Source organism: Eurosta solidaginis, chromosome 3 (assembly GCF_040869045.1).
Source record: "Eurosta solidaginis isolate ZX-2024a chromosome 3, ASM4086904v1, whole genome shotgun sequence".
NCBI lineage: Eukaryota > Metazoa > Arthropoda > Insecta > Diptera > Tephritidae > Eurosta > Eurosta solidaginis.
In genome coordinates, this window is record NC_090321.1 from 274,546,014 (window position 1) to 274,561,416 (window position 15,403).

General features: G+C 40.8%; 1 protein-coding gene across 1 annotated transcript; it reads right to left on the reverse strand.

Annotated features, from left to right (window-relative positions):
* Positions 1-12,156: 12,156 nt before the first annotated feature.
* Muc55B (Mucin 55B) lies at positions 12,157-14,855 on the reverse strand. Its single transcript, XM_067776531.1, has 2 exons — positions 14,391-14,855; positions 12,157-13,459 (listed from the first exon to the last, which is right to left on the reverse strand). Exons 1-2 carry the CDS (start codon positions 14,790-14,792, stop codon positions 12,281-12,283), a joined length of 1,581 nt encoding a protein of 526 aa, XP_067632632.1. The 5' UTR covers positions 14,793-14,855; the 3' UTR covers positions 12,157-12,280.
* Between the last annotated feature and the right edge of the window lie 548 nt (positions 14,856-15,403).

Consider the following 15,403-nt stretch of genomic DNA (forward strand, 5'->3'; position numbering starts at 1 on the left):
TATCTGAACCCGAATTGCATTGAGCTGAAATAGTTATTATTGTCAAGAAATGATAGGATTCGACCTTTAACCAGTTCTTTATCAGTCTTTTTCATCATTATTCTACCATGATTTATCCACAGGTACTTATAATTTTGTGCTTTTTTTGTTTTCTTCGCTACTGTAAGCAGCGCTCTGTTGTAGCTAGTGAGACTATCGTTTATGTAAATATTGGTGCTTTTCTGTCCATCACCAAAAAGCTGAGAAGTTAATTTCCCCTTTTCTCTCCGTTTTTGGGAAATAACTTTACTCTTCAACTCAGTAGAGGCAAAATGAATACGGAGCACGTTTGTTTGCTTGAATTTTTTGATGTAGCACTTGCTTATCTCTTCTGGAGAAACAGATAAGTTCAAAGCAGCGCCTAAAATTTGCTTTGTGCATTCATTCGCATTATCACTTGTTAGCGCTGGTACACCAATAATATCGACTGCACTGCTTAGTAGTTGTTGTTCACGCCAATTTAATACACTTTCAAGCCTCGATACTCTCTCGCCCAGTTTGTGATTTTCCTCTTTGAGTTGTTTCACCGTGCTTAGAAACTCGGTATTCACTTTCTTTAGACTCACAATTTCGTCATAAAGCAACTGCAAAGTTATTTCCTTTGTATTTATGTCGCCATCAATATGTATTTGCTGTGACGGCTGGATTGATTCCGTTTCGTATGCGTTTGTGTTGTTGTTATTTACGATATTGCTTCGTTCACTTGCACTTGAACGTATATTGTCACGGTTATTGCTGGGTATCTTGTGTGTTTGCTGTTTTTGGCTGCTGTTGGTGGTTATTTTTGGTTTGCTAAGTGCTGTTGTTGCCGATTTTGTGGTCGCACCGCTCGATCCGGACGCAGCAGATGCGTCCGCTATATCACCCGAACAGAGCCCAGATGCAGCACCAGGTAATGGCTGTTGATGTAGCGATTTACGGCGCAGAACAATGCACGGCTCACATCTATGCTTTACATTGTTCAATTTCATAAAATCGAGATCAGCGGCTGTGACTTTGGCACAATAAGCATGAAAAAAGCCACCACAATCTACACACGCGACTTTAGCCACCTTCGTGCGGTCGATTTTGGTGTTACAAGCTGAACATTGCATTTTGTTAGTGTTCAAAAAGAAAGAAAACGAAATAAAACGTATAAACAAATGCGCGCACCCCACGACACAGTGTAAACACGTCCACTCACATCAAACGATCACGAATCGATGATGGATATGGAGGTGACTGCATATATTGACTGATGGAAGTCGCTTCCCAAGGCAGTCGGTTCTATGTACCGGAGCGACTCGGGATTTTTCCCGACCAAGGACTGTCATTTCAGTGTGACCCCATTTAATTTGTTTCGTCCCTCCCACAAATTGTCATCCTCCCAGCAGCTCCTTGCAGCAGGACTGCTACATATTCTCTTACTCCGGGAAGGTATCGAACCCAATCCGGGTCCGTCTCCTGACCCCGGTCATGAGAAATGGTTTTGCTGCATTTGCCAGAAAAGAATCTTTTTAGGATGGTCATACTCTGTTCAGTGTGTCTCGTGCAAGGGATGGTTGCATCGGACAGGTTGTTCTGGGCTTGATCCCAAAACCCGACGTCCACGTAACTTTTATAAATCTTTTGTGGCTCCTTGCTGCTCACGCCCAAGGGCGTCCCGTAGTCTACGCCTAAGCGTATCCCCACTACCTTCCAGCAGCTTCGCTGCTCAGCAAGCCACAACAAGTACCCACCGCTGCTCGCGCCCCACGGCGCCAACAACTCAAACAGCTGATACCACTCATAAATACTACCTTCGTAGTAGAGCTGGTAGCAATGCTGAGCATCAGCCCCTGCCCCCGTCTTCTTCTCCCCCCCCCCTCTTTTCTGGCAGCAATCGTGCAGGTCAGGGAAACAGACTCTTAGTCCCTGCCTCCGTTTGCACCGTCTGCCAGCACAGAATATATAGGTTTGCGACATCCGCTCAATGCAGCTCCTGCCTTGGGTGGTGCCACTTTCCCAGATGTTCTGGTCTCCGCGACGGCAACCCTCCGACGGGTTTCATCGCGCCATGTTGCCAGGTCGCAAACCCAAATCATCCGGGTACCCCAATGCTTGCCCAAGGGCGCCCAGTCCCGAGGCCACAACAGCAATTGCGTCCTGGCCTTCCACAACCTAGGCGTAGTCACCCCTCACTTAACCCTAGAGTGGCGGCGTCACCCCTCATGCACTTCAGAATTCTGCATTTCAACTGTAATGGACTAACTGGGAAGATTACGGAGATAGTCGATTTCATGAAGCGGCACAACATCCGCATTGCTGCGATTCAAGAGACTAAACTCACAGCAAGATCTGCATTGCAGACCTGCTCTGGTTATAATGTCCACAGGAAAGACCGCGAGAACGGAAATGGAGGCGGCCTCGCGTTTATTATACACCACTCTGTGCAATATCATATATTTGATCTTGGCATCGACCGCAGTGACAATGTCTTAGAACGTCAAGGCCTATCTGTCCGGTCAGGCGATGCAAATCTAGAAATCATCAACATCTACATCCCTCCTGTCACCTGTTGCCCCAGTGGATACCGCCCTAATATCGAGGCCTTACTCACTGGCAACAATCGCATTATCTTAGGCGATTTCAATGCCCATCACGACCTATGGCATTCAAACTTGCGGGCGGACAGTAGGGGTGAGATGTTGGCGGATCAAATAGACGAAACGACGTTCTGCACAATAAACGGAGACGCCCCCACACGTATGGTAGGAAGCTGTCATAGCTCGCCAGATATCTCAATCGTGAGCGCAGAACTCGTAAACTGCGTCAACTGGCAGCCGATGGTAACATTGGCATCCGACCACCTGCCCATACTTATTTCGTTCGAGCGTACTGCCGACTTCATCGTCACCGAAAAACGCACTTTCATAAACTTCAAAAAAGGAAAGTGGGAAGAATATAAATCTGCAACAGACAGCAGCTTTGCTGCCCTCCCTATCCCGACTGATGCCCGCCAAGGGGAGCGTGCCTTCCGTAAGGTCATTGAATCCGCCTCGGCACATTTCATTCCCGCCGGGAGAATTCCCGAAATCCGGCCCCACTTCCCGGCGGAGGCCGCGAGCTTAGCGAGGGAACGCGACCTTATAAGACAGCTTGATCCAGGCGACCCCCAAATAAGGGATATAAACCAACGCATCAGATTGCTCGTGGACGAACACAAGCGGGCGAAATGGGAAGAGCACCTAAGAGGTTGTAACCTCTCTACCGGTGTAGGTAAACTTTGGTCCACCGTAAAGTCCCTATCGAATCCGACTAAGCACAAAGACAAAGTTTCCATCGCCTTTGGCGATAAGGTGCTGTCGGATGCGAAAAAATGCGCGAGCGCTTTCTGCCGACAATATATAATGCATCCTACGGTCGACAAAGATAGACGGAGAGCCAATAGACACGCACATAAACACAAACTCAGCGCGTCACCAATTACCATCACCGCTAGAGAGGTTGAGGACGCCATTGGTCGCGCTAACCATCCAAAGCAGTGGGCCCAGACGGCATAGCCATGCCGATGCTTAAAAACCTAGGGAAAGAGGGTTTCAAATACTTAGCGCATGTCTTCAACCTGTCTCTTTCCACCTTTGTCATACCCGAGAAATGGAAAATGGCCAAGGTGGTCCCGCTACTAAAGCCTGGGAAACCAGCTAACGTAGGTGAGTCATATCGTCCGATATCTCTCCTATCGCCAGTGGCAAAGACGCTTGAAGCCATTTTGCTCCCTTATTTCCAAGCACATTTGCAGCTAGCCCCTCATCAGCATGGCTTCAGAAAACTCCATAGCACTACCTCCGCGCTAAATGTCATTAGCACCCAGATAAATTGCGGTTTGAATCAATATCCCCACCATAGAACAGTACTCGTAGCGTTAGACCTATCAAAAGCTTTTGATACGGTCAACCATGGCTCGTTACTGCAAGACCTGGAAGGGTCCACCCTTCCCCCATGTCTTAAAAGGTGGACCGCAAATTATCTGGGTGGTCGGCAGGCATCGGTGCAATTCAGAAACGAAACATCAAAACAAAGGAGAATTAAACAAGGGGTGCCACAGGGTGGTGTCCTATCCCCGCTTTTGTTTAATTTCTACATATCTAAGCTACCTTCACCACGGGAAGGAGTCACAATCGTTTCCTACGCCGATGACTGCACAATAATGGCCACAGGCCCAGGCCCAAAAATCGATGAGCTATGCAATAAAATAAAGGGCTATCTCCCTGACCTCTCCAGTTTTTTCGCCTCGCGAAACCTGGCATTGTCACCGACTAAATCTTCCGCGACCTTATTTACAACATGGACGCCCCAAATGTCGACCATATTGACCATCCACGTCGATGGTACTACGCTACCGACTGTCCTACACCCCAACATCTTGGGTGTGACGTTTGATCAGGATCTACATTTTGGTGCGCACGCAACCGCAATTGTTCCAAGAATTCAGAGCCGTAATAAAATCCTCAAATCCCTTGCTGGCAGTACCTGGGGAAAAGATAAAGAAACGCTCTTGATCACATACAAAGCAATTAGCCAGCCGATTACGTGCTACGCGTCACCCATATGGTCGCCAAGCCTAAAAATCACCCACTGGAAGAAACTACAGGCCTGCCAAAATACTGCTCTCAGAATCGCCACGGGCTGTCTTCTTATGTCCCCAGAACACCATCTGCACAATGAGGCGAGAATACTCCCCATCAGGGAGAGAAATGAGATGCTGACCAAACAGTTTCTGTTGAATACCCAGAAACCTGGGCATCCCAACAGACATCTGATTGACGAACCAGCACCGCCTAGGGGCCTAAGGAGTCATCTCCGTAAGCATTTTGAGGAAATACGGCACCTGAGAACCCAGCCGTATGAAGCGGTAAAACACAAGCAGGTCCTTGGTGAACTCCATAGACAGGCGTCGGACCTTTATGTCGGGAATTGCCCGGTGAATCCAGTACTTGAAGAAAAATATCCAGAACTCGCAGAAGAGGAACGCATACTCCCCAGGGAAACGCGTGTCACTCTTGCTCAACTTCGTTCTGGATACTGTAACAGGTTAAACTCTTACCTATCCAGAATCAACCCCGACATACAAAATGTATGCCCTGCTTGCAATGTGTCCCCACATGACACCAACCATCTCTTTAATTGTAATGTGGAACCAACGCCTCTAACACCCCTTTCCTTATGGTCCACCCCTGTTGAAACGGCAAGTTTCCTTGGACTCCCGTTAGAGGATATTGATGACAATTTGTGATCGGTCGCGCCTATTAGGTGGGGCGAGCATTGCTACAACAACAACAACAACAACTGATGGAAGTAACTTGTCCCCTGTTTTTTATTTATTACCTTTTTTTTAAGCGCTGCGGTGATAACAATAAACTACTCGTTCGCATACAGTTAAAATACATGCTCTTAAGCAGTCGAGTGAGTGATAAAAGTTATTGGAAAACTGTTGACTCCATACTTTGACTAGCTTTACTGTGGCAAAGCTTACTGTATAAAAAAGCTTTCACGTTCTTAATTGAATAAGCTAACTTTTTAATGCATATGAACGTAATTATTCTTCAACTTATTCACCAGACCGACATCTACTGATTTGAATCATATGCTGCTATGATCAGTCTTCGCATAAATTTAACACTTGTTGAGTACTTTCACCTAAAAAAGGTTTTAAGCAGAGTTTGAAATTATGTTCAATTTTTTAATTAATTTTTCTGAATTTGTCCTTACAGCCAAAATTTAATATACAGCAGCAAAGCAAAGATAAAAATGAATTAAAAACAAACTTTACTGTTGGTTTAATAACTTGAATTTTGAAATATTTAATATGTCAGCCGCCGCCGTGGTGTGATAGTAGCGTTCTCCGCCTACCACACCGAAGATCCTGGGTTCACGCCCCGGGCAAAGCAACATCAAAATTTTCGAAATAAGGTTTTTCAATCAAAAAATTGTTTATGCAGGGTCGCCCCTCGGCAGTGTTTGGCAAGCACTCCGAGTGTATTTCTGCCATGAAAAGCTCTCAGTGAAAACTCATCTGCTTCGCAGGTGCCGTCAGAATCAGCATAAGACAAGTAGGTCCCGTCCCGCCAATTTGTAGGAAAAATTAAAAGGAGTATGACGCAAATTGGAAGAGAAGATCGGCCTATAATCTCTTCGGAGGTTATCGCGCCTTACATTTATTTATTTAATTTAACAGCTGCAGTTTTGTGAAAGTTTTCACTGCAATGCAAAAGCGAGAGGAAAGAAATGTAATTTCGAAAGCAGATGCCAACGTGATAATGAGTTAATAATTGAATTACGTGCGCAAAATCTGAGACTAGTTTCGGCCTTATAGAGTGGGAGCTGAAGTGATTTTCCACGATTGTAGGCAATGAGGTATGTTGTGAATGCACGCAGTATTTGCTCTCCATCAAGATATATATAACAGTTCAAATGATGTTGCCGTCTAAAAAATCACGATGTCCATCTCTCTTTTTATACCTTTCATGAAGGAAAATAGATAGACCCACCATTAAGTATACCGAAATAATCAGGTTGAAGAGCTGAGTTGATTTAGCCATGTCCGTCTGTCCGTCTGTCCGTCTGTCTGTTTGTATGCAAACTAGTCCCTCAATTTTTGAGATATCTTGATAAAATTTGGTGAGCGGGTGTATTTGGGTGTCCGATTAGACATTTGTCGGAACCGACCGGGTCGGACCACTATAGCATATATCCTCCATACAACCGATTTTTCAGAAAAAGAGGATTTTTGTAATATCTTACCCAATTTAACAGATTGAAGTTTCAAACTTCACCATATACTTTCGTATATTGCATATATTGTTGCCTGAAAAAATTGATGAGATCGGTCATATATATAGTATATATCCCCCACAACCGATTGTTCAGATAAGGAACTTTTCGTAATTACTGCCCTATTTTAAGAGCTAGAGGCTTCAAATTTCAACGAATGCTTACGTATATAGCATATATTGTTGTCTGAAAAAATCATAAAGATCGGTGGTATATATAGTATATATATGGTGGTATATATAGTATATATATATAGTAGATATATATATATATTTTCGCAAATTTTAGCCACATTTTAACAGCAAGAAGCTTCAAATTTCATCGAGTACTTACGTATATAGCATATATTGTTGTCTGAAAAAATCATAGAGATCGGTTGTATATATAGTATATATCTCATACAACCGATTGTTCAGATAAGAAACTTTTCGCAATTTCTACCCCATTTTAACAGCTATAAGCTTCAAATTTCACCGATTGCTTACGTATATAGCATACATTGTTTTCTGAAAAAAACATAGAGATCGGTTGTTTATATAGTATATATCTCATACAACCGATTGTTCAGATAAGAAACTTTTCGCAATTTCTACCCCATTTTAACAGCTTTAAGCTTCAAATTTCACCGATTGCTTACGTATATAGCACATATTGTTGTCTGAAAAAATCATAGAGATCGGTTGTATATATAGTATATATCTCATACAACCGATTGTTCAGATAAGAAACTTTTCGCAATTTCTACCCCATTTTAACAGCTATAAGCTTCAAATTTCACCGATTGCTTACGTATATAGCATACATTGTTTTCTGAAAAAATCATACTGATCGGTTGTATATATAGTATATATCTCATACAACCGATTGTTCAGATAAGAAACTTTTCGCAATTTCTACCCCATTTTAACAGCTATAAGCTTCAAATTTCACCGATTGCTTACGTATATAGCATACATTGTTGTCTGAAAAAATCATAGAGATCGGTTGTATATATAGTATATATCTCATACAACCGATTGTTCAGATAAGAAACTTTTCGCAATTTCTACCCCATTTTAACAGCTATAAGCTTCAAGTTTCACCGATTGCTTACCTATATAGCATATATTGTTGTCTGAAAAAATCATAGAGATAGGTTGTTTATATAGTATATATCTCATACAACCGATTGTTCAGATGAGAAACTTTTCGCAATTTCTACCCCATTTTAACAGCTTTAAGCTTCAAATTTCACCGATTGCTTACGTATATAGCACATATTGTTGTCTGAAAAAATCATAGAGATCGGTTGTATATATAGTATATATCTCATACAACCGATTGTTCAGATAAGAAACTTTTCGCAATTTCTACCCCATTTTAACAGCTATAAGCTTCAAATTTCACCGATTGCTTACGTATATAGCATACATTGTTTTCTGAAAAAATCATACTGATCGGTTGTATATATAGTATATATCTCATACAACCGATTGTTCAGATAAGAAACTTTTCGCAATTTCTACCCCATTTTAACAGCTATAAGCTTCAAATTTCACCGATTGCTTACGTATATAGCATACATTGTTGTCTGAAAAAATCATAGAGATCGGTTGTATATATAGTATATATCTCATACAACCGATTGTTCAGATAAGAAACTTTTCGCAATTTCTACCCCATTTTAACAGCTATAAGCTTCAAATTTCACCGATTGCTTACGTATATAGCATATATTGTTGTCTAAAAAAATCATAGAGATCGGTTGTATATGTAGTATATATCTCATACAACCGATTGTTCAGATAAGAAACTTTTCGCAATTTCTACCCCATTTTAACAGCTTTAAGCTTCAAATTTCACCGATTGCTTACGTATATAGCATATATTGTTGTCTGAAAAAATCATAGAGATCGGTTGTATATATAGTATATATCTCATACAACCGATTGTTCAGATAAGAAACTTTTCGCAATTTCTACCCCATTTTAACAGCTATAAGCTTCAAATTTCACCGATTGCTTACGTATATAGCATACATTGTTGTCTGAAAAAATCATAGAGATCGGTTGTATATGTAGTATATATCTCATACAACCGATTGTTCAGATAAGAAACTTTTCGCAATTTCTACCCCATTTTAACAGCTTTAAGCTTCAAATTTCACCGATTGCTTACGTATATAGCACATATTGTTGTCTGAAAAAATCATAGAGATCGGTTGTATATATAGTATATATCTCATACAACCGATTGTTCAGATAAGAAACTTTTCGCAATTTCTACCCCATTTTAACAGCTATAAGCTTCAAATTTCACCGATTGCTTACGTATATAGCATACATTGTTGTCTGAAAAAATCATAGAGATCGGTTGTATATATAGTATATATCTCATACAACCGATTGTTCAGATAAGAAACTTTTCGCAATTTCTACCCCATTTTAACAGCTATAAGCTTCAAATTTCACCGATTGCTTACGTATATAGCATACATTGTTGTCTGAAAAAATCATAGAGATCGGTTGTATATATAGTATATATCTCATACAACCGATTGTTCAGATAAGAAACTTTTCGCAATTTCTACCCCATTTTAACAGCTATAAGCTTCAAATTTCACCGATTGCTTACGTATATAGCATACATTGTTGTCTGAAAAAATCATAGAGATCGGTTGTATATATAGTATATATCTCATACAACCGATTGTTCAGATAAGAAACTTTTCGCAATTTCTACCCCATTTTAACAGCTATAAGCTTCAAATTTCACCGATTGCTTACGTATATAGCATACATTGTTGTCTGAAAAAATCATAGAGATCGGTTGTATATATAGTATATATCTCATACAACCGATTGTTCAGATAAGAAACTTTTCGCAATTTCAACCCCATTTTAACAGCTATAAGCTTCAAATTTCACCGATTGCTTACGTATATAGCATATATTGTTGTCTAAAAAAATCATAGAGATCGGTTGTATATGTAGTATATATCTCATACAACCGATTGTTCAGATAAGAAACTTTTCGCAATTTCTACCCCATTTTAACAGCTATAAGCTTCAAATTTCACCGATTGCTTACGTATGTGGCATACATTGTTGTCTGAAAAAATCATAGAGATCGGTTGTATATATAGTATATATATCAAACAACCGATTGTTCAGATAAGAAACTTTTCGCAATTTCTACCCCATTTTAACAGCTAGAAGCTTCAAATTTCACCAAATGCTTACGTGTATAGCATATATTGATGTCTGAAAAAATCATTGAGATCGGTGGTATACATAGTATATATCTCATACAACCGGTTGTTCAGATAAGAAACTTTGCGCAATTTCTGCCCCGTTTTAACAGCTATAAGCTTCAAATTTCACCGATTGCTTACCTATATAGCATATATTGTTGTCTGAAAAAATCATAGAGATCGGTGGTATATATATTATATACTTCATATAAACTCTCATTTTTGCCCCTTTTTTACGGCTAGAAGCTTCAAATTTCATTAAATTTCATCAAATAGTTACGTTTACGTCATATATTTTTGAAATACGTGATTCGTAGTCATACTTTTTACATGCAGGTCGCAAAAAACGTGAAGCTTTGCATCCTCTCACAAAGTACCTACCTATTTTTTATTTTATATTTATCTTAAAAATCGTTTAGGTATGTAGATCTGTTCACTAGATATTTCTTATCTTATACATCCGATTATTCGGAGATTACGAACGGGATAAGATTATTGTTCAGCCCCATTCATGAAAGGTATGAAGTCTTCGGCATAGCCGAAGACAGTCCCGTCCTTACTTGTTATAACCTGGCGTCAATAATATTTACACATATTCCAAGAGATGTAAGTTAGTTCGCCACGAAGAAGAGATCGACCCCGCTTCATTTGCATAGTCGCAACGATAGCAAACAAATAAATAAATGTAAAGTGCGAAAACCTGCGAAGAAATTTTAGGCAAAACTTCTATTCCAATTTGCGATGCGGTCCAAAATTTGCGGGACAGGATATGCTTGGTTTATGCCGACGCCGAACGGCATCTGCAAGACAGATTAGTTTTCATAAATAATCTTTTCATGGCATAATTACACTCGCAATGCTTGCCAAACACTGTCGAGGGGCGTCCCCGCTTAGAAAAATTTTCTTCTAATTGAAAAACTTGTTTCTAAAATTTTTGATGTTGCTTTTCCCGGGGCGGGAACTCAGGATCTGCTGTGTGGTAGGCGAAGCACACTACCATCACACCACGTATTTAGCAGATATATTTGCAATAACTGTACAATTGTTTTATTGGGATAGGCGATTTCCACTTTACTCCCACTAGCGCTAAACAGCCATTTCAGTACCACAACTCGCAAACCAATGAATGGAAATTAACTTGAAACCAATGATTACTCTACTTTACGACGCGTACAAGGGCATGAACCTCAAATGCTTACAAAAGTCGATAGGAGCTATGAGCTCTTTAAAAACGGTGCTCTTTTTTCACTTCGACAGAGACACTGAACACTAACGGGAACGGGAATGACGAAGGTGGACAGGGGGCGCTTGATAATTAAATCCCTCTTTACCTAGCTTTTTGAGCATCGGCATGGCTATGCTGTGTGGGCCTACTACTTTAGATGGTTTAGCATGAACGATGGCATGTTCAACCTCTTTGGTGGTGTCGGTAATTGGGGTGGCGCTGTGTTTATGCTCTGATTTCAGGGTAGTTTCCACGGGGCAACAGGTGACAGGAGGGATATACATAGATGTTGATGATTTTTAAAGTTGCATCGCCCGACCGAACAGTAATGCATTGACGTTCCAGGACACTGTCCCTGCGGCCGATGTCGGGATCAAATAGATTATATTGCACTGAGGGGTGGGTGATAAATGCGTGAACGCTCTCATTTCCACTATCGCGATCTTGTGGACATTATACCCACAGCAGGTCTGCAAGGCACATCTTGTCGTGAGTTTCGTCTCTCGGATCGCAGCAATGCGAATGTTGTGCCGCTTCATAAAATCAACTATCTCCATGATCTTCCAAGCTAACCCATTACAGTTTAACTGCAGTATTCTGAAGTGCAACGGGGAAGACGTCGTCACTCTGGGGGTAAGTGATGGGTGATTAGGCCTGAGTTCAGGGAGGCCAGGACGCAAGTGCTGTTGTGGCCTTGGGACTGGACATCCATGGGTAAGCATTGCATGCTTTGACACAATGTTGAAAGTGAAAGTTGTGTTTCAAGGGATTACTTTTTCATTCGTTTTTTGAACAAAACAGCGTGTTTCATAAGTTTAGATATGTGTAAGTTAATGAGTCCTTAATAAAACACTTCAAACAGCAAACATTTACCACTAAATTCTTTTATATTTGGTTTTCATGTGACACTACATTTTTATAATTTTATAAATATAAACTAGGTAAAAACATTTACCAACGCATTATGTATACATTTTGCAGTCTAAAGTGCCTCATATTAGTGCGCGTTTATAAATATAACGGAAAACGTTTTCTTCGGGGAAAAACCTTTGTGGCGAACCCGTGGGTGCCTCAGTTGCCGGTGTGGCTGGCGTGGCTGGTGTGGCTGGTGTGGCTGGCGTGGCTGGTGTTGCTGGTGTGGCTGGTGTGGCATCTGTTGCTGGCGTGGCTGGTGTTGCTGGCGTGGCTGGAGTGGCTGGTGTGGCAGCTGTTGCTGGCGTGGCTGGAGTGGCTGGTGTTGCTGGTGTGGCTGGTGTTGCTGGCGTGGCTGGAGTGGCTGGTGTGGCATCTGTTGCTGGCGTGGCTGGAGTGGCTGGGGTTGCTGGTGTGGCTGGTGTGGCATCTGTTGCTGGCGTGGCTGGTGTTGCTGGCGTGGCTGGTGTGGCTGGTGTGGCACCTGTTGCTGGCGTGGCTGAAGTGGCTGGTGTTGCTGGCGTGGCTGGTGTTGCTGGCGTGGCTGGAGTGGCTGGTGTGGCATCTGTTGCTGGCGTGGCTGGAGTGGCTGGTGTTGCTGGCGTGGCTGGAGTGGCTGGTGTTGCTGGTGTGGCTGGTGTGGCATCTGTTGCTGGCGTGGCTGGTGTTGCTGGCGTGGCTGGAGTGGCTGGTGTGGCATCTGTTGCTGGCGTGGCTGGAGTGGCTGGTGTTGCTGGCGTGGCTGGTGTGGCACCTGTTGCTGGCGTGGCTGGAGTGGCTGGTGTTGCTGGCGTGGCTGGTGTTGCTGGCGTGGCTGGAGTGGCTGGTGTTGCTGGCGTGGCTGGTGTGGCACCTGTTGCTGGCGTGGCTGGAGTGGCTGGTGTTGCTGGCGTGGCTGGTGTGGCACCTGTTGCTGGCGTGGCTGGAGTGGCTGGTGTTGCTGGCGTGGCTGGTGTTGCAGGTGTGGCTGGTGGGGCTTCTGTTGCCGGTGTGGAAGTAGATGTGATTGGAGTTGTTACTTCTGTTGTCTCAGTAGTAGTTCCAGACGTCGGTGCATCAGTTGGTGGCACCCAAGCACCCTTCAAACAATAAATCAGATTTTTTGCACATGTAGCTAAACTTTTAACATATTTATTTCTGGCCTCAGTAGTACAAACACGTTCAGCATCATCAACTCCTTGATATGAAATAGTTATGTTGTTTAAGATGCTCTCAGATTCGGCCGATATATCATACAATATTTGGCTGTCGTCCCTTCCCTGTTGGCGATTGGAAGAGAAAAAAGAAGACATATACACATTAGTATATACTCAACACCAGATGGTGAATTGAATGAAAAAAATTTTATGGAAAAAAGTGCTCTTAAAATTAATTGAAATAAAGGGAAACTCAAAACTTTAATATCTGCTTGGAGGAAAAAATGTTAAGGTTTTTTTTTTTTGTTTTTTTGTTTTTTTTTTTTTTTTTGTTTTTGGGAATTGCCTTTATATCGCTACAAAATTGATCGAGTTAGAACATCTTGGCGAAAGACCATAAAATTATCAGAAAATTTCGGTCAGGCATAGTAAAAACCATAATTTTGCAAATTCGTTTCAAAAAGCTGTTCGGACTACTCATAACGGTCAAGTTTTTCGATGTCAATTCGATTAGCTTCGCATTCATATGCTGGCTCGCAATTTTAAATCTTACTAAAATATTTACTGTTTCAATGCAAACTCAATTAAAACAATTGTCAGTCAATGCAAGCCAGCATATGGGTGTTAAAGATATATTTAAATATAATTGAAGAATTTGAGGTACGTTGAACAGGAAAAAAGAAATCGTAAGATATGATATCAAAAAAGTTTCGAAATTTATTGTGAGATTTGAAAACTAAAAGCAATTCAAATAAAAATTTGTGTAAATTTATGCATTTTCGTTTTTTATTTTTTTTTTCAGTTTAATAATTTCATAGAAGTAGTAAAATGCAGCTATGTGTGTCTACAATTTAAACCCAAATCCATTCAAATTTAACAAAAGACGCCAAAATGCGGTCTGCTTGTTTCCAAAGCAAAAAACTTAACTTGGGAAAACATTTCCATGTTAAGAATGAAACATAATAGCGTAAAATTTTCAAAAAGCGTAGCAAATCTACTACAGTCGTAGTAAAGTTCTAAACCCTACTCCAAATATATAATTCCGGAAACTTACCACACTTGTGTAACATCCGAAAAAGTCCACAGCATCCTCAAACACTTCACAGTTCGTGAGTTGCATACAAACCGAATGACCGCGAATCTCAAGTTTACTGCGATATTCTGCATTATGTGCCGTTAACATTTTCTTTGCCTCTAGCGCAACACTCACACACTCGTGAACTTCTGTGTTATATGCTAATATTATTTCGTTTTTTATGGTATTGTACCAATTTAAACATATTTTAATATTATTCAATCCAATATTTGATTCTTCTCTTTGACCCATTGTTCCTAAAATTTGCCGCATGACCAAATTTTCCTGATCTAATAATGGCTTGAAATCTAAATAGCTCTGACTAAGCGATGTGCTGGCGTGAATAGCCACTAAGAAAGCAATTAATATTTTTGAATACATTTTTTTAAATTTACACAGTTTATTTGCTTTTTCTTCCTTGTCGCTATCTATACACTTGTCCAACTGCAGTGGCACTGTCCTTACTAAACAATAAAGCCCCCTATTTATACTTGTTACTAACGATTATCATGAGATAAAAAATATATTTAAATTACATTTATCTTCAATAATTTGGTAACTTTCAAGTGTTGCAATATCTTATCTTATAACTTTGAACGAGCAATTCTTGTTTATTTATATATTTATTTATTTATTTATTTATTTGTAGTCATACATGACGAGAGGGCACTTACAGACTAATGACAAAACTTAGGATTTTTTTTTTTTTTTTTTGTTCTTAGTATAAGTAATAAATGTTAAGTGATCAATATAAATATTACACGATTATACAATTACAACATTAATCAAAACTTACAAGTAGTGAAGCTACAAATTTGGCTTTAGAGCTAAATAAATCAGAGGTAAAAGGACCCGATGGAGTGTTAAGTTCCCTTAAAGCTCTATAGATAGGTGCATTGCTAGCATAAGTACTTCTGATTTGTTTTATGGAAAAAAGACCGTTATTCCTAAGACAACGCTGCGTGACATGGAAAAATATACGTTCAAGTAAA

Coding starts and splice junctions, on each gene's coding strand:
- Muc55B (XM_067776531.1), bottom strand. CDS start 14,792: ATGTATTCAAAAATATTAATTGCTTTCTTAGTGGCTATTCACGCCAGC. Junction 13,460..14,390: donor TCGGATGTTACACAAGTGTG/GTAAGTTTCCGG, acceptor AATCGCCAACAG/GGAAGGGACGACAGCCAAAT.